General features: G+C 38.7%; 1 protein-coding gene across 1 annotated transcript in view; it reads right to left on the bottom strand.

Annotated features, from left to right (window-relative positions):
• SH2D1B (SH2 domain containing 1B) overlaps window positions 1-25,871 on the bottom strand; it is a 54,111-nt gene that overhangs the window by 12,495 nt on the left and 15,745 nt on the right. Inside the window, exons 2-3 of the mRNA XM_029226928.1 lie at window positions 13,974-14,037; window positions 11,245-11,703 (exon numbers count right to left, since the gene is read on the bottom strand). Of these exons, the coding sequence (XP_029082761.1) occupies window positions 11,245-11,703; window positions 13,974-14,037 (523 nt within the window). The remainder of the gene's footprint in view (window positions 1-11,244; window positions 11,704-13,973; window positions 14,038-25,871) is intronic.

Here is a 25,871-nt window from a genome sequence, read left to right as displayed (position 1 = left end):
AAATGGACCTACAAAAAGAAACCCAAAACAATGAAGAAATTGGTAATAGGAACATACATATTGATAACTACCTTAAATGTGAATAGATTAAATGCTCCAACCAAAAGACACAGGCTCACTGAATGGATACAAAAACAAGACCCATCTATATGCTGTTTACAAGAGACCCACTTCAGACCGAGGGGCACATGCAGACTAAAAGTGAGGGAATGGAAAAAGATTTCTTGTAAATGGAAATGAAAAGAAAGCTGGAGTAGCAATACACTTATCAGATAAAATAGACTTTAAAATAAAGAATGTTGAAAGAGACAAGGAAGGACACTACATAATGATCAAGGGATCAATCCAAGAAGACGATATAATAATTATAAATATATATGCACCCAACATAGGAGCACCTCAATACATAAGGCAAATGCTAGCCACTATAAAAGAGGAAATTGGGGCTTCCCTGGTGACGCAGTGGTTGACGGTCCGCCTACCGATGCAGGGGACACGGGTCCATGCCCCAGTCTGGGAAGATCCCACATGCCACGGAGCGGCTGGGCCCATGAGCCATAGCCACTGAGCCTGCGCGTCCGGAGCCTGTGCTCCACAACGGGAGAGGCCACAGGAGGAAATTGACAGTAACACAATAACAGTGGATGACTTTTAACACTTCACTTACACCAATGGACAGAACATCCAGGCAGAAAATTAGTAAGAAAAACAAGCTTTAAATGACCCGATAGACCAGATAGACTTAATTGATATTTAGAGGACATTCCATCCAAAAACAGCAGATTACACTTTCTTCTCAAGTGCACACGGATCACATCTTGGGTCACAAATCAAGCCTCGGTAAATTTAAGAAAATGGAAATCACATCAAGCATCTTTTCCGACAACAATGCTATGAGATTAGAAGTCAATTACAGGGGGGAAAAATGTAAAAAACACAAACACATGGAGGCTAAACAATACGTTACTAAATAACCAAGAGATCACTGAAGAAATCAAAGAGGAAACCAAAAAATACCTAGAGACAAATGACAACGAAAACACGATGATCCAAAACCTATAGGATGGAGGAAAAGCAGTTCTAAGGGGGAAGTTTATAGCAATACAATCCTACCTCAAGAAACAAGAAAAATCTCAAATAAGCAATCTAACCATACACCTAAGCAACTAGAGAAAGAAGAACAAACAAAACCTAAAGTTAGTAGAAGGAAAGAAATCATGAAGATCAGAGCAGAAATAAATGAAATAGAAACAAAGAAAACAATAGCAAACATCAATAAAACTAAGAGCTGGTTCTTTGAGAAGATAAACAAAATTGATAAACCTTTAGCCGGACTCATCAAGAAAAAGAGAGAGAGGACTCAAATCAATAAAATCAAAAATGAAAAAGGAGAAGTTACAGTGGACACCACAGAAATACAAAGCATCCTAAGAGACCACTACAAGCAACTCTATGCCAATATAATGGACATTCTGGAAGAAATGGACAAATTCTTAGAAAGGTATAACCTTTCAAGACTGAACCAGGAAGAAATAGAAAATATGAACAGACCAATCACAAGTAATGAAATTGAAACTGTGATTAAAAATCCTCCAACAAACAAAAGTCCAGTACCAGATGGCTTCACAGGTGAATTCTATCAAACATTTTGAGAAGGGCTAACACCCATCTTTCTCAAACTCTTCCAAAAAATTGCACAGTAAGGAACACTCCCAAACTCATTCTACGAGGCCACCATCACCCTGATACCAAAACCAGAAAAAGATACTACCAAAAAAGAAAATTACAGACCAATATCACTGATGAATATAGATGCAAAAATCCTCAACAAAATACTAGCAAACAGAATACAGCAACACATTAAAAGGATCATACATCATGATCAAGTGGGATTTATCCCAGGGATGCAAGGATTCTTCACTGTACGCACATCAGTCAATGTGATACACCATATTAACAAATGAAGAATGAAAACCAGATGATCATCTCAATAGATGCAGAAAAAGCTTTTGACAAAATTCAACATCCATTTATGATAAAAACTCTCCAGAAAATGGGCACAGAGGGAACCTACCTCATCATAAAGGCATATATGACAAATCCACAACAAACATCATTCTCAATGGTGAAAAACTGAAAGTATTTCCTCTAAGATCAGGAACAAGACAATGAGGTCCACTTTCACCACTATTATTCAACATAGTATTGGAAGTCCTAGCCACAGCAATCAGAGAAGAAAAAGAAATAAAGGGAATACAAATTGGAAAAGAAGAAGTATATATATTGGGTGGGATAGGGAGGGCGGAAGGGAGACACAGGAGGGAGGAGATAGGGGATATATGTATATGTATAGCTGATTCACTTTGTTATAAAGCAGAAACTAACACACAATTGTAAAGCAATTATACTCCAAAAAAGTTGTTAAAAATAAATAAATAAAAGGTAATCAAAAAAAAAGGTATGTAACACTATGTGCAAATGACATGATACTATACATAGATAATCCTAAAGATGTCACCAGAAAACTACTAGAGCTAATCAATAAATTTGGTAAAGTTGCAGGATACAAAATTAATGCACAGTTAATCTCTTGCATTCCTATACACTAACAACCAAAGATCAGAAAGAGAAATTAAGGAGACAATCCCATTCACCATTGCAACAAAAAGAATAAAATACTAGGAATAAACCTACCTAAGGAGGTAAAGACCTGCACTCAGAAAACTATAAAACACTGATGAAAGAAATCAAAGATGACACACAAACAGATGGAGAGATATACCATGTTCTTGGATTGGAAGAATCAATATTGTGAAAATGACTATACTACCCAAAACAATCTACAGATTCAATGCAATCCCTATCAAATTACCAATGGCATTTTTTACAGAACTAGAACAAAAAAATCTTAAAATTTGTATGGAGACATAAAAGACCCCAAATAGCCAAAGCAGTCTTGAGGGAAAAAAATGAAGCTGGAGGAGTCAGACTCCTTGACTTCAGACTATACTAGAAAGCTACAGTAATCAAGACAATATGGTACTCACACAAAAACAGAAATATAGATCAATGGAACAGGATAGAAAGCCCAGAGATAAAGCCACGCACCTATGGTCAGCTAGTCTATGACAAAGGAGGCAAGAATATACAATGGAGAAAAGACAGCCTCTTCAATAAGTGGTGCTGGGAAAACTGGACAGCTAAATGTAAAAGAATGAAATTAGAATAGTCCCTAACACCATACACAAAAATAAACTCAAAATGGATTAAAGGCCTAAATGTAAGACCAGACACTGTAAAACCCTTCGAGGAAACATAGGAAGAAGACTCTTTGACATAAAGCACAGCAAGATCTTTTTTGACCCACCTCCTAGAGTAATGGAAATAAAAATAAAAATAAACAAACAGGACCTAGTGAACCTTAAAAGCTTTTGCACAGCAAAGGAAACTATAAACAAGACGAAAAGACAACCCTCAAAATGGGAGAAAATATTTGCAAATGAATCAACAGACAAAGGATTAATCTCCAAAATATATAAACTGCTCATGCAGCTCAATATTAAAAAAACAAACAACCCAATCAAAAAATGGGCAGAAGACCTAAATAGATATTTCTCCAAAGAAGACATACAGATGGCCAAGAGGCACGTGAAAGCTGCTCAACATCACTAATTATTAGAGAAATGCAAATCAAAAGTACAATGAGGTATCACCTCACACCATTCAGAATGGGCATCATCTGAAAATCTACAAACAAAAAATGCTGGAGAGGGTGTGGAGAAAAGGGAACCCTCTTGCACTGTTGGTAAGAATGTAAATTGATACAGCCACTATGGAGAACAGTATGAAGGTTCCTTAAAAAACTGAAAATAGAATTACCATATGACCCAGCAATCCCACTACTGGGCATATACCCAGAGAAAACCATAATTCAAAAAGACACATGCACACCAGCGTTCATTGCAGCACTATTTACAATAATCAGGTCATGGAAGCAATGTAAACGCCCATCGACAGACGAATGGATAAAGAAGATTTTGTACATATATACAATGGAATAGTACTCAGCCATAAAAAGGAAAGAAATTGGGTCATTTTTAGAGACATGGATGGACCTAGAGACTGTCATACAGAGTGATGTAAGTCAGAAAGAGAAAAACAAGTATCATATATTAATACATATATGTGGAATCTAGAAAAATGGTACAGATGAACAAGTTTGCAAGGCAGAAATAGAGACACAGATGTAGAGAACAAACGTATGGACAGCAAGGTGGGAAGATGGGGTGGGGGTAGGTTGGTGGTGGTGATGGTGGGATGAATTGAGAGATTGGGATTGACATATATACACTAATATGTATAAAATCAATAACAAGTAAGACCCTGCTGTATAAAAAATAATAAAATTAAAAAAAGAAAGTCAGGATATCAATTTTAATATGATAAAATAAAATTAAAGGCATAAATTAATTTTTCAAATTAATTTGTTTTATGGCTGCGTTGGGTCTTCATTGCTGCACGCAGGCTTTCTCTAGTTGCAGAGAATGGGGGCTACCCTTCGTTTCGGTAAGCAGGCTTCTCATCACAGTGGCTTCTCTTGTTGCAGAGCATGAGCTCTAGGCACGCGAGCTTCCATAGTTGTGGCTTGCGGGCTATAGAGCGCAGGCTCAGTAGTTGTGGAGCACACGTTTAGTTGCTCTGTGGGATGTGAGATCTTCCCGGATCAGAGCTTGAACCCGTGTCCCCTGCATTGGCAGGCGGATTCTTAACCACTGCACCACCAGGGAAGTCCCTAAAGCCATAAATTTATGAGACAAAGAGAAACCCTTCATAAAAGAAAGATATTAAGATGATGAAATAATTATAAAAAGATACACACCTAAAAATGTAACCTCAAAATAGTTAAAACAAGAATGGCAGAACTATGAAGACAAATCTGTACAACTATTGTAATTAGAAAGCTAAACTCTATCATATATTGGGTTAAAGCGAGAGACTTATTTCTCTTTGATAGGTCAAATAAATGAAAAATAAGAAAATATATAAAAGTTCGGTTTATATGATCTATAATCTTGAATACATTGGCGGCAGTGGTGAAGAAAGTGAGCTTTAAAATGGGTAGAAAAAACCATTTCTTCCAAACAAATGTAATGTTCACATATACTAGGTCATCAAGGAAGCCTCATCAAGTCAAACTATGCTATCTAACTTTAATGCTGTATAGTTTGGAATCTGTACTAAAGTGAAAACTAAAGTACTGTACATGTTTGAAAAGAATTACAAACTACTAAATTCTCTTTGGATTGAAGAGGACATTTTTACAGGGATTAAAAATACTTTGATCTGAACAGCAATAATATCATGTTAAAAATTGTAGGGTACAGCTAAAGTAGTACTATGAGATAAATTCATAGCTTTAAGTATATTTATTAGAAAACAATAAATATTGAAAATAAGCCAAATAAGCTCAAAAATGAGAATAAAAGTCAATGAAATAGAGAATAGCAATCTTAAAACAATAACAAAAAAAATTAAAGCTAAAAGCTGACTTTGAAAGGACCATTTAAGATGCATAAAATTGATTAGTAAAAAGAGTAAGATGCAAATAAGATACAGAGTGAAGGAGATATGATGACTGTCACAACATATTCTTAAAAATAATAAAATAGTATTATTAACTATATGCTAATACTTTAGAAAACTTAGACAAAATGGATAAATTCTTGGAAAAATAAAGAATACCAAATTTGGCAAAATAATTGAATAAACCAATATGCATTAAAGAGAGTAATAAGCAAGTTCTTTTGTTGAACAAACCAGCCATATTAAAAATTATACGTTTAATTCCCTCTCATCAGACTATGTTTTAAAAAACATATATTTGTAAATAGATTTCCCCATTAAAGTCTTTATTGTTGTTCTTCTTCCTATGGGACCAACTATAGCTCACATGAGAGCTCTGGGGGAGAAATTCTTAATAAAATAAATTTGGGGTTCAAATACAAATTTTAACATGTGTGAAATATAATGCATGTGTCTGACACTTAATAAAACTCTCTAAATTTTGTAAAAAAAAAAAAAAAAAAAAGATATTTAAATAGTAATTAAAGACACCCTCTCCTTCTTCACCAGAACTTCAAACTCAGTTTTACAAGAGAGTATTAATGAGCTTTCAAGCAACAGATAATCCTTACCTTACAAAGCTGCTGCAAAAAAATAGAAAAAAGAGAAAGACTCCTTAATTCACTTTATATTGATCTGGTTAGTATAACCATGATTCAGCAAATTATAGTTCTGTTTGGTTTACGAGTTTTAATGCAAAAATCTTAAATGAAATACTAACTTACTGAATCCAACAGTCTATTAAAAATAATGTAACATGATCAAGTTAAGCAATGCAAGGATGGTATAATATTAGAAATTTAATTAATGTAATTTATCTCTATAATGGAATGAAGATTAAAGTAATGTGACTATCTCAGTAGATACAGACACAAATCATTTAATAAATTTCAAAACATTTCTGATAAAAACTAAAATAGCCTTCTTAAAGGCTGAAACAAACATTGTGCTTAAATGGGGAAATTTCTAAGCATTTCATATAATATGGGAACAACATAAGAATGCCCACCTTCATGGCTAGTATTTAATGTATACCGGAGGTCCTAGCCAACCAAGTAAACATAGAAAATAAATAAAATGTATAACTGATGAAAGGAAGGAGAACAAAATTCTATCATTTATAGCTGACAAAATCATTTACATGGAATTTACAATCTAATTTACAATAGAATCAACAGATAAACCGGTAGATCTAATCAGAGCATAAACAGTTTGCTACTGCTGTAGTCTACAGGGAACTCTACTCAATGCTCTGTGGTGACCTAAATAGGAAGGAAATCCATAAAAAGAGGGGATATATGTATACATATAGCTGATTCGCTTTGCTGTACAGCTGAAACTAACACACTGTAAAGCAACTATACCCCAATATATAAAAAAAAAAGGGAAACCTCAAATCAAAAGAAAAAAAGAAATGTAATAAAACATATGACTTAAATTTATAACAACTAAAAATAGTTAGCAATTAAACTAACAGAATATACAAGACTTCTGTAATGAAAGTTTATGATTGCATTAAAGACCAGAAAAGATAGCCTGACAAAATAGATGTAGCATGTTTATGCATGGGAAAACATCACAAGAATATCAGTTCTCCCCTAATTACTCTACAAATTCATTGCAACTTTACACAAAATTCCAGGAAGATGTTCTGAGAAACTTATTTATTCTAAAATGTATGTAGAGGAATCAAGGTCCACAAACAGCTAAATTGGTTTTAAAAAATAAGAGAGAGTGCCTATCCTATCCTACCAGACAATTAAAAGCCAGGGTATTAGAACAGTTGTGATATAAAGGAGATGCCATAAGTCAGAGGGGGGAAAATGAATTATTAAGCGGGTTGAAATCAGAAAACCACTTAAATATATGTGGAAAAATACAAAGCTGGATTCTTACCTCTCACCATGAACAAAGGTTACCCCAGATTAATCATTTATTCAATCAATATTTATTGAGCATCTACTATGGGTGAAGGACTTTTCTAGACACTGGATATATGCCAGTGAAAAAGGCAAAAGTCCTTGCCATCTTTAAAACCCTAACTGCAGAGTGTAAAAGTATAAAGTCAGTAGAAGAAAATGTAGGATAATTTTTTTTTTCACGATCTTGGAGTGGGGAAGGGCTTGTAAAACAAGGATCAAAAAGCACAAATCATAAGGCAAAAAAAGCACTTAATGGGCTTGATTACATCATAATTAACTCTGAGTACACTTTATGACCCACCCATATAATCCAGAGGAAGTCTTTTACACTTCCATAAAGAGACTTGCTCAAGGTTGCTCATCACAGTTTTGTTCCTGGTAGCAGGGAGTTGGAACCAACTTAGATATCTCTATCTCTAGAGGGAAGCAAAATGTGGTGGATGCACGCTGTGGAATACCATGCATCAGTTAGAGGCACTGGGTTGGATGTACACTCAACAATATGGAATAGAACTAAACATACTATTGAGTGAAAAAAAGTAATAACAGAATTGGAGCAACAGCACCATATCATGCAGGTAAATACAAAAGATATATAGAGTCACAACCAATTCTGTATATTCTACAAGGGTGCATACATACCAAGGGCATGTATCAAATAGTACAGAGCTGGTTCCATTGAAATGGGAATTAGGGATGAAGGGAAGAAAAATGAAATAAAACAAGAGTCTTGTATGGTTTGATGGTGGTAATGAGTTATGAACAAAGGAATGTGATTACTCTCCATACCTAAGTCACTTGGACCACAGCAGAGGGAGGACTGTTTGAATGTAGGATAGCTCCAGTGGGTCCAGAGTTCTTTCTTATATTTGGCTAAAACTGCCCTCCTATAAACACCCAGCCATTGGTCTGAGTTCCGCTGTCTGGCATTGTACCCAGTGAATCTTCAGGCTCTTTCACAGAACAGCACTTCAAACACTTGAAACGACTGCTTTAGTTTAAGTTTTCCCTCATCCAGTCCCACATACTCAGAACTTTCAGCTGTTCTTCATATGACCTGTTCAGGGTCTTCTAAATTTCAGGGAACTATAGCATGACATCCACATCAGCTATTAAATGTGGCTTGCTCGTTTAAAAAATATGCTGAAAACCCACTGGGACCAAGCATCATGTAAGGTGCTACGCATAGATGCTCAGAAAAAAGGAGATCACTTCCATGAGAGTTATAACTGAAAGGTCTTGAATTAATAGTCACGTTCTACTGGATTTTGAAATGTAGAAAGTTCAAACAAATCTCTGCTATCCAGAATAAGTGGCCACATTTTATGTATATTGATTTATTCAGTCATTTATTTAAGAAATATTCACTGAATGTATTTTCTGTGCCAAGGCTTGCTGCAGGCTCTGACAACTGGAACATGCTTCTTTGTACCATGGAGAAAGGATCAAAGACCCGGGACCCTGGAGAGCAGGTTTGCTGTGGTGTCCTTTACCGAACCAACCAGAAGGATTTGGCCCCCTCAGCTCTCTTAATATGGCTACAGTGCACTTCTTCTCTACTATGGTTTGCTGTGACCCAAAAGTCAGAACGGCTCGTGCTTTGGGGTTCCAGCCACAATGTCTGCTCATGTTTCCTAGAGATCTAAGTTCCTCTCTTTAATGACTTTAAAAGGTAAGTCTAGTGGGGTGAAATGAATCACTACGGTTTGAAGATGGGTGATAGAATGGGCAGAGAATTTGGTACATTCCACACTAATCAGGTCTTAACTCTGCTGGGGCATTGTGTACCCTTCTGCTTAGCCACTTGTTTTATAGATGAAGAAACAGAGAAAGAAAGAGAAAGAGGAAGAGGTTGGTCTGCAGTCACAGAGCCAGGACTGGAACTCAGGCTCCTAACTAGCAGCCAACGCTCTCTCTTCTCTCCCCTCTGGTCACGTGGTTGAAAGGGGGATGTCAACTGTGATGCAGTGGTGGCACCTTTAACAAGTCAAGGAGAATAGGTTCAGGCTGTCCTATCGCAAGAAAGAAGAGTGAGAGGGGAAAAGGAGTTTCGAAGCTGCTCAAGGTGTATGCATGGGAGGCGGGGCAGGGGGAGTGATTTCTCTGAGACTGGTGGACAGTCACTCACACCAAGAGAGTCTAAATTTTCCCCTAGAGTTTGGCCTTACAGACCTACACCTGCAGGAGAAGCAGGGTCACTGGTGAGAGCTATCACCCCATCTCTTCTATAAGTGCTTTGTCCAGTCTCCTTATCTTCAAGGCAAGACATCCACATAATCGCTGTTACTGTTCTCTGGGGAAAAAAAAGCAGAAGACCAGCCATGAGGCTCAACACCCAGGAGTCACACTGACCAACACCAGTCAAGGGAGAGACTTCTCCCCAGGCAGAGGGTGATCTTGATGCCACACCAAAGTGACACCTTCAAGGGCTGGGGTACCACAGGGAGCTCTCCTGGCAAAATAGGGGGTCTGTTTATAAGTCGAACATCAGAGTTTCCAGGACCAGATGCCTCCACTCACCAGCAGAACACCTGTGCCTTCCCCAGACTGAGAACACCTAAGGCTCGTTCTAAGGAGGCCAAGGGAAAGGGAGGAAGAAGATGAGCTAATGGGAGGAAGTTCCCACTTCGGTAGCTGAGGATTTGGGAGCTTGCTCTGCCAAGGCTGGCCAAGCGTGGACAACTGGTATGGCGAGACTCTCGCCCAGTTCTTGGGGACGAACTCTAAAGGGTTCTCCTGTTGGAATTTGTGGTTATTTTATCATCACTGAGACAAATACTACCACCACCCCAAGCATCCTGAGCAACTCATCTGGGTTTGCCTGAGGACTGCAGCACAGGTACATCCCTGGGCTTCTACTCTGCCTCCTTTTATTCTTCTACATGCTGTGGAGGGTTCAGGGAAGACCCAACCATGCTTTAAAACCTAGTTGGGAACAGGAACCACACCTTCAAAATCTATAAGTTATGGTAGAAAATGGCCGTGGGACTACATCTGCAGCTGAACCTATAGGAAGCGGGTGCATGGGTCGCTTCTCCTCTGGGTGCACACTCCTCTATGTGGGGGAAAGGGGACAGAGAAAATGGTAGAGGAGGGTTTTGGGGTTTTTTTTCCCCATAATTAAAAAGCCACGCTTAGTCTTGTTGGGGAGGTGAGAAGTTTGCTCTGGCAGTCTAAAGGGAAACTTTGCTATAGACAGAGTACAATGGGTGTGGGGTGATTGCAGGCTCCCCAGAACTCTCTGTCCTCCACCCTTCTCCCTAGCTAGCACTTCTGGTCCCATCCCCATCACCTACCCAGTGATGACTGAAATCCCTTTCATGGGGCTATCACCACACATCCCACCTTGAGAAGACAGGGTTAAACTGTAAATGTCTCAGGAAGTCTGAGTTAAATTCGAACTATGTTGTAACTGACAGATGCTAGATTCTCTTCTGAGAGCAGACTTGCAGGGATGTAAGCAAGAGTAGCTGCTTGGGATATGATCTGGATTCTCCTCACTCAGATTTACGGACCATCTCTCCTTTTCCACCGTGGCTTAATAACTTTTGGGGTGTATCTGAAATAATTATTCCCCTAACACTATATAAATGAATGCTTAGCAAATATTGAGCAAAATGTAACAGGATGAGGCTTGGGGAGAGGGTTGAAGCAATTTTCTCATTTGAAAATTCTGCTTGTTGGCCATCTATTCCCAAACCTGTGTTGTTTGCACAAGGTCACAGAATGAATCTGAAGTCAGCTCTTGGAGAACGTTCAGGAGCCACTCTTCCTCCCCGGGCTGTCCAAGCACAGAGAGCTCTATGTGTTTGCCACCTCCAGGAGCTCGAAGGCACCACTTCCCAACAAAATGGAAAGTGCTCTTCATAGGATGAAACTTTTTAGAGCTAACATCATAGAAAGGGGCAATTATCTGTATCGGTTCTGCAAAGTAGCCCAGTGGTGGAAATGGGACTAAGGTTCCTGTCTGGCACCCGTGTGAAAGTTTTTTACCATAAATACCATCCAGCTCTATCTTCGATCGTCTCCATCTCAGGGAGGGACAGGTTCTCTTTATTGGCCTTAAAAGGTGAACCACCAGCCCTTGATTTGGTTTTTCAAACTTGGAGATCAGTTCCTCTAGGTTTGGAAAGATCTGTCTTTGAGCGCCTTCCACGGTCTGCAAAAATGCAAGATCACTCATCATCGTGCAGTTGTGTGTGAAAGATGACACTTCTCAAAACAGTGGTTTTCAGGGCTGCCTCTGAGCGGTGAATTGAAAACAGGTGGCCGGCACTTCTTGTGTGGGAGCTCACACCATACGCAATAACCAGAAACCCTCCTTTTTAAAATGGAATTCTGACTTGAGCTACTCTGAGTAAAGAAGATTAACAATCAAAGGTCCCCACCTCAGTCTGCAGTATCGAATGAGCCCCCATTCTTGGCAATTTGGGGACAGTTCTTGTAGGTACACTGTGGAGGGTACCCCTCTAAGAGCTTATGTCAGAGTGCGGGGGACTAATACGGGAGGACTTCTGATGGGAAATGCAAAATATGCAACTTACATACTTGATGAATTCAGACTCTCCATGAGAGGAAAACAAGACAAAAAAGTCCCGATTTAAATTGAAAATGGGAATGTCAGCATGACTCAGGTAAATTGTGAATAGTTGTTTTCTCTTTACCACCTACAAACCAAGTACAATTTTCTAATATAATCTTATAGAAATAAGTTTAAAACACAAGAGCTTCCTTGGCTCTTATGTATTTGATTTTCTTAATGATCACTGTAGTTCTCTTAGGACCACAGTGTTGGTCTACAGAGGGGTGGTGACAGGAAGGCTCTGTGACCTGGGGTGTAGTTAACCTCCATGACAGAGATGCAGGCTGACATGGAAGACGGCTCTACGAAAGGCTGTCACTTCAGCCCAAGGTAGCATCCAGCACAGGCCCTGATACAGAGCTGCTGTATGAAATGCCCCTCTGTTTCAATGAAATGCCCCTCTGTGTCTGTTATAACTGACTTGGATGCCTCTCTGTTTTGTTCAGACAAGAGACAAAATGGGGTATTAAGGAATTATCCAGAATTTCCCAAAATATGCACAACAAAGAAATAAATGTTTTAAAATATGTTGCTTTAAAAGCTGCAAAAATATTTTTTAAATTTCCATATATAACCTTCACCCATACCCCAAATGTTAAAATTTTATTTGCCTTTCATTCTCTCTCTTTCTAAATATATATGTGTGTGTATATATGTATACATATATGTATTCTTTTTTAAAAAAAATTATGAGAGTAAGTTGCTGACATGATATCCCTTTGACCCTAAATACTTCATATTTCCTAAAAAGCAAGAACATTACATATCCACACTAAAATGAGGAAATTAATCGTTTTTTTTTTTTTTCAGGTACATTTCTAACTAAATGAACAGACCTGACCAAAGACAGTTTAGAATATCAATGGCCATTATAGGGAACTTTTTTTTTTAACATCTTTATTGGAGTATAATTGCTTTACAGTGGTGTGCTAGTTTCTGCTTTATAACAAAGTGAATCAACTATACATACACATATATCCCCATATCTCCTCCCTTTCGTGTCTCCTTCCAACCCTCCCTATGGGGAAATTAATCTTGATGCAATACTGTTACTAATCTACAGACCTGATGCAGATTTTGTCAATTGCCTCAATAATGTCCTTTGTGGCAAAAGAAAAATTACATATATGTGTATGTGTGTGTGTGTGTGTCTGGGGATCATTGTATATTCTAATCTCTTTCAGACAGTCACAATGAACTTTAGCATATTGAAGATTCTGAGAAATCCTGCAGTAAAAAAATCTGCTTAACATTTATACAAGTGTTTCAGAAAGATTAGTTCAGGAGTCTATGTTAGTAATTAAAGATTCAATGACATTTATTATACTCTATTTCCTACCAGAGAAGTAACTTCAAAAAAAAAAAAAAAGGTTTTTCTGCTTAGCTCTCAATAAACCAGAAACATTAAAGAAATCCCTAAATTGCCAGTTGACTGATGCTCCCCTTTGCATTTTCATACAGCTATGGTGTCCCCGAATGTTGACTTCTTAAACATTCGGACCTCTCCCCACCTTCCCTTTCCACTCATCCTGTTCGTTGTTTAGTCTTATAATTTGACAGTAGTCTTATATGGAGTTCAGGTTGGTATATTTGACCCCTGGAGGAACTTTGTGCCTCTACACTTTTGAACAACAGCCTTGTTTTTCTTGAAAATGGAACCCAACTCTAGTGCATTCCTATTTCTCTGAAAGAAAGACAAGGTTAACTACTGATCTGATTCTAACTCTCCGCAGTGCTTCCCTGTTTAGAATGCCTCTTCGTGGCATCTCAGGTTCAAGAGATGTTCTCAGGTTTTTCTCCCCCCAGCTTGTGTTGTTTTTGTTATAGGAGTTCTTGTATGTTCTTACCTGTATATTGTAATACCCATGTTTCTCTCTGAAGATTCGGTACGTGTAGACCAACTTTTTAAACCTGTGGAAAGATGACTGTGTGAATCACAGTGTTCTTATATGCAAATCCAGGTAACATCTACCACTGTATTTTGTGTGCAATGCCTTAGTCAATCATGGATCACAAAAAGAAACTGAGCATTTTCAGGCCTTCTCATCGGTGGGAATTTGAAAGAGAGGTTTTAAAATGGAGACCTTTATTCTATGGTGGAAGTCTGGGCTGTAGCAAAGAGAATAAGGAGAGAAATTTTAGTTTCCATTGTCTTGGTATTTCTCTCTAGTTTTTTCACTTAGCCCTAAGTTGATACAACATACAAAACACCATCAAGCCATTCCTGTGTTGCTTATTAAGTGACAGGTCATTGACCTCATTAGAGATAGTTAATGTAACTAAAATAGAGAAGGTTGGGAATTTTGTGCAAGGGAGAGATGTATTGTGCTCTTTTTCCTCACTGGAACAGGAGCCACTGGGTCAGTAATCTAACTAGAATTTAGATAACAGACTCAATTGAGCAATTTCCAAAACAGGAAACAGCGTACATTACCATATTTCCTCAATTCCAAGATGTCATCAATAGTAGGATACAGTCAATTTAATAGTAGCTTTTGAGGAGAAAAATGCGTACATTAAACATCTCTATCAACTGTTAACTATGTTCTGATTCCAAAGCAATATTAAAATGTAAAAAATGAGGATAAAAAACATTGACATGAATTTCAAATTATCTGACTGATCACTCCTCACCCCTTCACTTGCACCCATGCCAAAGAATCAGATGACCCATCTTTTGACTGAATTGGGAAGGCAGATAGCTATAGCTTTAAGGTACAGGAGACGTCATTGCTGATTGTCTGTCGGCTTTGACAATTGACTTCAAATCCCAATCCTTTTTGTGGGGTTTCCTGAGGCCAGAAGAAGCTAGTGGGTGTCTTTAAATCACATGACAAGCAACAAAAAGTTTTTACATGAATCCTTGTCTATATGTGACAAATTAAAGTATTCCACAGTCTGGGAAGAGGTCTCACAAGTGTCTTTTCACAGAAGTATTATTCAAATCGGGATCCAAACAAGGTCCATTCATTGCTTTTCGTTGCTCACATGGTTTCTTGAAACTCAACTATCATATAGCCTAACTTAAATTCTTAAATAAATGACTTTATTTTTAATTACATTGTTGTATTATCAGCCTAAGAAAATATTTACTAGAGGAGTTTGAAAGAATAAAACAAATGGAGGTTCTATATTAATTAATCCAAAAGCCATATACTTCAAGTTAGAAAGACGGACATTGTTCAAATATAGTCTTATTCTTTGCAAAGTATTTTTAATGAAATAAGCCACATTGCAGTGATGCTTTACAAGAAATTGATTTACTGAACTTGTGATACCTATATGCATTTATTTTGGAATGTTTACCCCAAAAAGTGCTGTAAGAGATAACAGAGCAGTGAGATTAGTATCTACTTTATACAATTGCAATATTATTGGGTCGACATAAAGACTTACTGTAATGCCTCCTATTCTAATTATTATTTTATAGATGCCACTTATAAAACTTTTAAAAGATACATGATTTTTCAGTGTGCATTTACACTCAAGGCAGTTATAAAGACCATGTTTCCCCTGGGCCTTCGGCTCCTGTCACCACAGTGACGAGGGAGCCGCTCTTTATCCCCCAACACTCACAGTCTTCTCTCCACCCTCTGCCTGGAATCCACTGGGCTAATCTCATCATGCCCTTTATCCCTGTTTGTTAGTCATTGCAAGAAGCCCAGTCTCTCAGGATATCTTTTCTCCTGTTTTCTAATCCTACAAGGCTCTGTACAGCCTGTATTGTGTCCTCCCCCCAGCTCCTGAAATCCTTCCTTGTGTTCTCTAGCACTCAAGGTCTGCCATCATCAAAGTCTCCTGTGTCTTCAACCTATTCTCTAATCATCCCTGTCACCTTCTCACTCTAAGGGAAACCTGGCTCTGTCTCACGGACACTGCTTCCCCGGGACCCCACTAAAAGGCTGCTGCTCTCTCCTCACTGCAGGCCTGGAGGGGAGGCCCGTGTTCTTGCTTTTGCAGCTCTTCAATGTTGTCTCCTGTCTCCAAACCCTCAGCTTTGAGCTTCATGTAGATTATATCACCTCCTACCCAATCAAGATGTCACTATGCTGACAGCTCCTCAGCTCTGTGTTACTGCGACTCGTTTCTTCAGGATTTAGCTCCTAGCTCACTGTCACTGTCTTCAGTACTATTCCTGACTAAATTGTTGGCAATTTCAATTCACATGTAGACTATCCTTTAACATCCCAATTTCTCAGTTCCTCGAATTCCTCTCCTTCAATAATCTTGTCTTCCACCTACATCGCCTTCTCACTCCCAGGTTCATAACCAGGACTGGCTACATAATTTGTGGGGCCCATAGAAAAAATGAAAATTTAACACCCCTCTTAAAAAATTATTAGGAATTTTGAGATGGTGACAGCAGAACAGTAAACCAAGTGCAGGGCCCTCTGAGTGTAGGGCCTTTGGTGGCTGCATAAGGTTGCATGCCACGAAGCCAGCCCCACTCATAACTTTGGCCTTGTAATTGCCAATCTGGGCAACCCTCTCATAATGTGAATTTCATGCATCCCACTCTCTCTCTCCTGCTTCCCGTCTTTCCAGATCCCTTCCCCAACATTCCCTTGACCCCATAGACTTTCCAATCCATTGATCCTACCACTTTTCGGCGTTCCCACTCACATGTCTTCTCTCCCTTTACCCAGTTTAGATTGCTTGTCAGCCATTACAATCACTCCCTTCAACTCCTTTATCATCTTTCACTTTATTTCCTTAATTAGCAGAATCCTGATTAAGCCCAAATCTCTACAGCTGTATGTGGCTGGGAGACAGCCATGTTCACTGTTCTCTCTTTAAATGACCACAAACCTCAAGTAGGCTCTTAATGCCTCCAGGTGATCATTGATTTTCCTATTCTCCTCAACAATGATTCTACACCATTTCCTTTCTTCTTAAACCTTCAACGTCTCATTCTTAACTGATGATTTCACCAAAAAGATTAAAACAATCAGAAGAGAATCTCCAGATTCCCATCACCATAATAGCATAATAGCATCTACACGCATAGACTCTGCCTTTATTACCGTGGTTGAACTTTGCATGCTGCTCTGCAAAGCTAATCCCTCTTATTTCCACTGGTTGCCATCTGCTTTCATCTATTCAAGGACATAATTCTAGCAATTTTTCCTCTCTCTCTGATGTCATTATTATTCTTTACAAAACAGCCAGGGTGCTCCTTTTAAAAACTATGAGTCAGATCATGTCACTCCTCTGCATAAATATCTGGTCTAGTCAATTTTGAAAAAGAAAGAAGTGTGTGTGTGTGTGTGTGTGTGTGTGCACTCAGTGCGGTGCTTCTGTCTTAACAAGTCTTATGTCTTCTTTTAAAGCTATAATTAAGGTAGTGAGAGTGAAGTAAGTCAGAAAGAGAAAAACAAGTACTGTATGCTAATGCATGTATATGGAATCTAGAAAAAAACAGTACTGATGAACCTAGTGGCAGGGCAGGAATAAAGATGCAGACATAGAGAATGGACTTGAGGACGTGGGGAGCGGGGAAGGGAAGTTGGGGCGAAGTGAGAGTAGCATTGACATATATACACTACCAAATGTAAAATAGATAGCCAGGGGACCTTCAAGATGGTGGAGGAGTAAGATGTGGATATCACCTTCCTCCCCACAAATATAACAAAAATACATCTACATGTGGAACAGCTCCTACAGAACACCTACTGAACGCTGGCAGAAGACCTCCGACTTCCCAAAAGGCAAGAAAATCCCCACATACTTGGGTAGGGCAAAAGAAAAAAGAAAAAACGGAGATAAAGGAATAAGGATGGGAGGGAGCTGTGAAGTAGGAAAAGTTTCCACATAATAGGAAGCCCCTTCACTGGTGGAGACAGGGGATGGGCGGCGGGGGGAAGCTTCAGAGCCACGGAGGAGAGCAAAGCAACAGGGGTGCAGAGGGCAAAGCGGAGAGCTTCCCGCACAGAGGATCAGAGCCAACCAGCACTCACCAGCCTGAGAGGCTTTTCTGCTCACCTGCTGGGGTGGGCGGGGGCTGGGAGCTGAGGCTCAGGCTTCAGAGGTGAGATCCCAGGGAGAGGACTGGGGTTGGCTGCATGAACACAGCCTGAAGGGGGCTAGTGCGCCACAGCTAGCCAGGAGAGAGTCTGGGAAAAAGTCTGGACCTGCCGAAGAGCCAAGAGACCATTGTTTCGGGGTGCACGAGGAGAGGGGATGCAGAGCACCACCTAAACGAGCTCCAGAGACGGGTGTGAGCTGAAGCTATCAGCTCGGACCCCAGAGACAGGAATGAAATGCTAAGGCTGCTGCTGCTGCAGCCACCAAGAAGCCTGTGTGCAAGCACAGGTCACTATCCACACACCCCCGGGAGCCTGTGCAACAAACCACTGCCAGAGTTCTGTGATCCAGGGACTGGTTCCCCGGGAGAACACATGGTGTGCCTCAGGCTGTTGCAATGTCACACCAGCCTCTGCCACCGCGGGCTCGCCCCACATTCCAATTATAACTACCGTACCCCTCCCTCCCCCCAGCCTGAGTGAGCAAGAGCCCCCTAATCAGACCTGCTTTAACCCTGTACTCTCTGGGTGGGAACAGATGCCTGAGGGTAACCTACATGCGGAGGTGGGGCAAAACCCAAAGCTGAACCCCAGGAGCTGTGAGAACAAAGAAGAGAAAGGGAAATTTTTCCATGCAGCCTCTGGAGCAGCGGATTAAATCCCCACAATCAATTTGATGTACCTTGCATCTGTGGAATACCTGAATAGACAATGAATCGTCCCAAAATTGAGGCAGTGGACTTTGGAAGAAACTGTGGGGTTTGGGGTTTGCTGTCTGCAACTGATTTGTTTCTGATCTTTATGTGTATCTTAGTATAGTTTTCAGCGCTTGTTATCGTTGGTGGATTTGTTTATTGGTTTGGTTGCTCTTTTCTTTTTTAAAAATTATTTAAAAAAATTTTTATTTTAATAATTTTTAAATTTATTATTATTTTTCCTTCTTTTTTTCTCTCTCTTCTGAGCCATGTGGCTGACAGGGTCTTGGTGCTCTGGCCTGGTGTCAGGCCTGAGCCTCTGAGGTGGGAGAGCCAAGTTCAGGACATTGGGCCACCAGAGACCTCCTGCCCATCGGCGAGAGCTGTCCCAGAAATCTCCGTCTCAGCGTTAACACCCAGCTCCACCTAATGGCCAGCAAGCTCCAGTGCTGGACGTCCCATGCCAAACAACTAGCAGGACAGGAACACAGCCCCACCCATTGGCAGAGAGGCTGCCTAAAATCATACTAACTTCACAGACAACCCAAAACACACCACTGGATGTGGCCCTGCCCACCAGAAAGACAAGATCCAGCCCCACCCACCAGAACACAGGTACCAGTCCCCTCCACCAGGAAGCCTACACAACCCACTGAACCAACCTCACCCACTGGGGGCAGACACCAAAACAACAGGAATTACGAAAATGCAGCCTGAGAAATGGAGACCCTAAGCACAGTAAGTTAAACAAAATGAGAAGACAGAGAAATATGCAGCAGATGAAGGAGCAAGGTAAAAACCCACCAGACCAAACAAATGAAGAGGAAATAGGCAGTCTACCTGAAAAAGAATGCAGAGTAATGATAGTAAAGATGATCCAAAATCTTGGAAATAGAATGGAGAAAATACAAGAAACATTTAAAAAGAACCTAGAAGAACTAAAGAGCAAACAAACAATGATGAACAGCACAATAAATGAAATTAAAAATTCTCTAGAAGGAACGAATAACAGAATAACTGAGGAAGAAGAACGGATAAGTGACCTGGAAGGTAAAATACTGAAAATAACTACCACAAGGCAGAATAAAGAAAAAAAGAATGAAAAGAATTGAGGACAGTCTCAGAGACCACTTGGAGTGCATTAAATGTACAAACATTCAAATTACAGGGGTCTCAGAAGAAGAAGAGAGAAAGAAAGCATCTGAGAAAATATTTAAAGAGATATAGTTGAAAACCTCCCTAACATGGGACAGGAAATAGTCAATCAAGTACAGGAAGTGCAGAGAGTCCCATACAGGATAAATCCAAGGAGAAAAATGCCAAGACACATATTAATCAAACTATCAAAAATTAAATACAAGGAAAACATATTAAAAGCAGCAAGGGAAAAGCAACAAATAACATACAAGGGAATCCCCATAAGGTTAACAGCTGATCTTTCAGCAGAAACTGCAAGCCAGAAGGGAGTGGCAGGACATATTTAAAGTGATGAAGGAGAAACACCTACAACCAAGATTACTCTACCCAGCAGGATCTCATTCAGATTCAACGGAGAAACTAAAACCTTTACCAACAAGCAAAAGTTAAGAGAATTCAGCATCACCAGACCAGCTTTGCATCAAATGTTAAAGGAATTTCTCTAGGCAGGAAACACAAGAGAAGGAAAAGACCTACGAAAACAAACCTAAAACAATTACGAAAATGGTAATAGGAATGTACATATCGATAATTACCTAAATGTAAATGGATTAAATGCTCCAACCAAAAGACATAGACTGGCTGAAAGGATACAGAAACAAGCCCCATATATAGGCTGTCTACAAGAGACCCACTTCAGACTTAGGGACGCATACAGACTGAAAATGAGGGGATGAAAAAAGATATTCCATGCCATTGGAAATCAAAAGAAAGCTGGAGTAGCAATTCTCACATCAGACAAAATAGACTTTAAATAAAGATTACTACAAGAGACAAAGAAGGACACTACATAATGATCAAGGGATCAATTCAAGAAGAATATATAACAATTGTAAATATTTATGCACTCAGCATAGGGGTGCCTCAGTACATAAGGCAAATGCTAACAGCCATAAAAGGGGAAATCAACAGTAATACGGTTAGTGGGGGACTTTAACACCCCACTTTCACCAATGGACAAATCATCCAAAATGAAAATAAATAAGGAAACACAAGCTTTAAATGACACATTGAACAAGATATACTTAATTGATATTTATAGGACATTCCATCCAAAACAACAGAATACATTTTCTTCTCAAGTGCTCATGGAACATTCTCCAGGATAGATCATATCTTGGGTCACAAATCAAGCCTTGGTAAATTTAAGAAAATTGAAATCGTATCAAGTATCTTTTCCGACCACAACGCTATGAGACTAGATACCAATTACAGGAAAAAAAACTGTAAAAAGTACAAACATACGGAGGCTAAACAGTACGCTACTAAATAAGAGCATATTTTTATCAAGAGATCACTGAAGAAATCAAAGAGAAAATTTAAAAAATACCTAAAAACAGACAATGAAAACACGATGACCCAAAACCTATGGGATGCAGCAAAAGCAATTCTAAGAGGAAAGTTTATAGCAATACAATCATAACTTAAGAAACAAGAAAAATCTCAAATAAACAACCTAACCTTACATCTAAAGCAATTAGAGAAAGAACAACAAACCCAAAGTTAGCAGAAGGAAAGAAATCATAAAGATCAGATAAGAAATAAATGAAAAAGGAATGAAGGGCACAATAGCAAAGATCAATAAAACTAAAAGCTGGTTCTTTGAGAAGATAAACAAAATTGATAATCCATTAGACTCATCAAGAAGAAAAGGGAGAAGACTCATCAACAGAATTAGAAATGAAAAGTAACTGACACTGCAGAAATACAAAGGATCATGAGAGATTACTACAAGCAACTCTATGCCAATAAAATGGACAACCTGGAAGAAATGGACAAATTCTTAGAAAAGCACAATGTTCTGAGACTGAACCAGGAAGAAATAGAAAATATCAACAGACCAATCACAAGCACTGAAATTGAAACTGTGATTAAAAATCTTCAAACAAACAAAAGCCCAGGACCAGATAACTTCACAGGTGAATTCTATCAAACATTTAGAGAAGAGCTAACACCTATCCTTCTCAAACTCTTCCAATTTATAGCTGAGGGAGGAACACTCCCAAACTCATTCTATGAGGCCACCATCACCCTGATACCAAAACCAGACAAAGATGTCACAAAAAAAGAAAACTATCAGCATTGATGAACATAGATGCAAAAATCCTCAACAAAATAATAGCAAACAGAAGCCAACAGCACATTAAAAGGATTATATACCATGATCAAGTGGGATTTATCTCAGGGATGCAAGGATTCTTCAATATATGCAAATCAATCAATATGATACACCATATCAGCAAATTGAAAGATAAAAAGCATATGATCATCTCAATAGATGCAGAAAAAGCTTTTGGCAAATTTCAACTCCAATTTATACTAAACACTCTCCAGAAAATGGGCATAAAGGGAACCTACCTCAACATCATAAAGGCCATATATGACAGACCCACAGCCAACATTGTTCTCAATGGTGAAAAAGAGAAACCATTTCCTCTAAGATCAAGAACAAGACTAGGCTGCTCACTCTCACTGCTGTTATTCAACATAGTTTTGGAAGTTTTAGCCACAGCAATCAGAGAAGAAAAAGAAATAAAACGAATCCAAATTGGAAAAGAAGAAGTAAAACTGTCACTGTTTGCAGATGGCATGATACTATACACAGAGAATCCTAAAGATGCTACCAGAAAACTACTAGAGCTAGTAGTAGTTTGAATTTGGTAAAGTAGCAAGAGACAAAATTAACGCACAGAAATCTCTTGCATTCCTGTACATTAACAATAAAATATCAGAAAGAGAAATTAAGGAAACAATCCCATTTACTATTGCAACAAAAAGAATAAAATACCTAGGAATAAACCTACCTAAGGAGACAAAAGCCCTGTATGCAGAAAACTATGAGACACTGATGAAAGAAATTAAACACGATACAAATGGAGAGATATACCATGTTATTGGATTGGAAGAATCAACATTGTGAAAATGACTCTACTACCCAATGCAATCTACAGATTCAATGCAATCCCTATCAAACTACCAATGGCATTTTTCACAGAACTAGAACAAAAAAATTCACAATTTGTATGGAAACACAAAAGACCCTGAATAGCGAAAGCAATCTAGAGAAAGAAAAATGGAGCTGGAGGAATCGGACTCCATGACTTCAGACTATACTACAAAGCTACAGTAATCAAGGCAGTATGGTACTGGCACAAAAATAGAAATATAGATCAATGGAACAGGCTAGAAAACCCAGAGATAAAACTACACACATATGGTCACCTTTTCTTTGATAAAGGGGGCAAGAATATACAATGGAGAAAAGACAGCCTCTTCAATAATTTGTGCTGGGAAAACTGGACAGCTACATGTAAAAGAATGAAATTAGAACATTCCCTAACATTGTATACAAAAATAGACTCCAGGGCTTCCCTGGTGGCGCAGTGGTTGAGAGTCTGCCTGCCGATGCAGGGGAAACGGGTTTGTGCCCCGGTCCAGGAGCATCCCACATGCCACGGAGTGGCTGGGTCCATGAGCCATGGCCACTGAGCCTGCATGTCCGGAGCCTGTGCTCCACAATGGGAGAGGCCACAACAGTGAGAGGCCTGCGTACGGCAAAAAAAAAAAAAAAAGGAAAAATAAAATAGACTCCAAATGGATTAAAGACCTAAATGTAAGGCCAGACACTATCAAACTCTTAGAGGAAAACATAGGCAGCACACTCTATGGCATAAATCACAGCAAGATCCTTTTAGACCCACCTCCTAGAGAAATGCAAATAAAAACAAAAATAAACAAATGGGACCTAATGAAACTTAAAAACTTTTGCACAGCAAAGGAAACCATAAACAAGACGAAAAGGCAACCCTCAGAATGGGAGAAAATATTTGCAAACAAAGCAACTGACAAAGGATTAATTTCCAAAATATATAAGCAGTTCATGTAGCTCAATATCAAAACAACAACCCAATCGGAAAATGGGCAGAAGATCCAAATAGACATTTCTCCAAAGAAAATACACAGGTTGTCAACAAACACATGAAAGGATGCTCAACATCACCAATCATTAGAGAAATGCAAATCAAAACTAATGAGGTATCACCCTCACACAGGTCAGAATGGCCATCATCAAAAAATCTTCAAACAATAAATGCTGGAGAGGGTGTGGAGAAAAGGGAAACTTCTTACACTATTGATGGGAATGTAAATTGATATAGCCACTATGGGGAACAGTATGGAGATTCCTTAAAAAACTAAAAATAGAACTAGCATATGACCCAGAAATCCCACTACTGGGTATATACCCTGAGAAAACCATAATTCAAAAAGAGTCATGTACCAAAATGTTCACTGAAGCACTATTTACAATAGCCAGGACATGGAAGCAACCTAAGTGTCCATTGACAGATGAATGGATGAAGACGATGTGGCACATATATACAATGGAATATTTCTCAGCCATAAAAAGAAACGAATTTGAGTTATTTATAGTGAGGTGGATGGACCTAGAGTCTGTCATACAGAGTGAATTATGTCAGAAAGAGAAAAACAAATACCGTATGCTAACACATATATATGGAATCTAAAAAACAAGACGGTTCTGACGAACATTGGGGCAGGACAGGAATAAAGATGGTTACGTAGAGAATGGACTTGAGGACACGAAGAAGGGGAAAGGTAAGGTGGAACGAAGTGAGAGAGTAGCATTTACATATATACATTACCAAATGTAAAATAGATAGCTAGTGGGAAGCAGTTGTATCCCACAGGGAGATCAGCTTGGTGCTTTGTGACCACCTAGAGGGGTGGGATAGGGTGGATGGGAGGGAGGCTCAAGAGGGAGGGGATATGGGGATATATGTATGCATATGGCTGATTCACTTTGTTGTACAACAGAAACTAACACAGTATTGTGAAGCAATTATACTCCAATAAATATGTATTAAAAAAAAAGAAGTGAGGAACTGGCTCTGGAGTCAAGAAGACATTAATGGACTAAAACAGCCCAGAAACAGACCCATATATGTATAAAAACTTGATATAGGACAGAGCTGGCATAGCAGATGAATGAGAAAGGGATAGACTGTTTTTTAAATGATAATGGTAATGTTTTCATGTGTAAACAAATAAAATTGGATTCCTGCTTCACACTCTAATTGAAGATCCAATTATGAAAAAACAAAACACTAAGCTTGGGAGAAATATAAGTGACCGACTTAATGACCTTGAGTTAAGGAAGGAGTTCTTAAATCACAAAAAGTACAAGCCAAAAGATAAGATTAATAAACTCACTATATTAAAATTAAAACTTCTATTTATCAAAATATACTATTAACAAAGTGAAGAAGTCCGCAAGTTGGGAGAAGATAATTGCAACCCTAATATATTGATAAAATGGGAACATTAATGTACAATAAGAAAAAGACAAGTACAATGGCCAGTAAACATATGAAAAGGTGCTTCACTTCACTAACAATCAGGGAAATAGAAATGAAACCACATTAGATATAATTTCATACCAGATTGGCAATGATGTAAGAGTTAACTAATTCAAAATATTGGCTGTGATTTGGAGCTATACAAGGTTTTATATACTACGAATTGGGGTATAATTAGATATGAATATCTTGGAGAACAATTTGGCAAAATTTAGTAAAGTTGAAATGTGTATAATCCATGAGCCCAAGTGTCTACTCTTTCGGATTGGCACTATTGAAACAAAACTGACAATGCCAATATTTTATTCCTTATTAGAAAACAAAGATCAGTGAAACTGTGTATTTATTACATTTAAATATACTTTAAAAATAAGTATATTATAAAGTACAAATAAAAGTGTAAATTAATGAAAAATACATATTTTCTAATATGAACTATTATTAGATTAACT

The sequence above is a fragment of the Monodon monoceros genome, unplaced genomic scaffold, assembly GCF_005190385.1.
Source record: "Monodon monoceros isolate NGI ecotype Baffin Bay Population unplaced genomic scaffold, NGI_Narwhal_1 Super_Scaffold_18, whole genome shotgun sequence".
In the NCBI taxonomy this organism is placed as follows: Eukaryota; Metazoa; Chordata; class Mammalia; order Artiodactyla; family Monodontidae; genus Monodon; species Monodon monoceros.
This window is presented reverse-complemented; position numbering and strand designations above follow the sequence as displayed.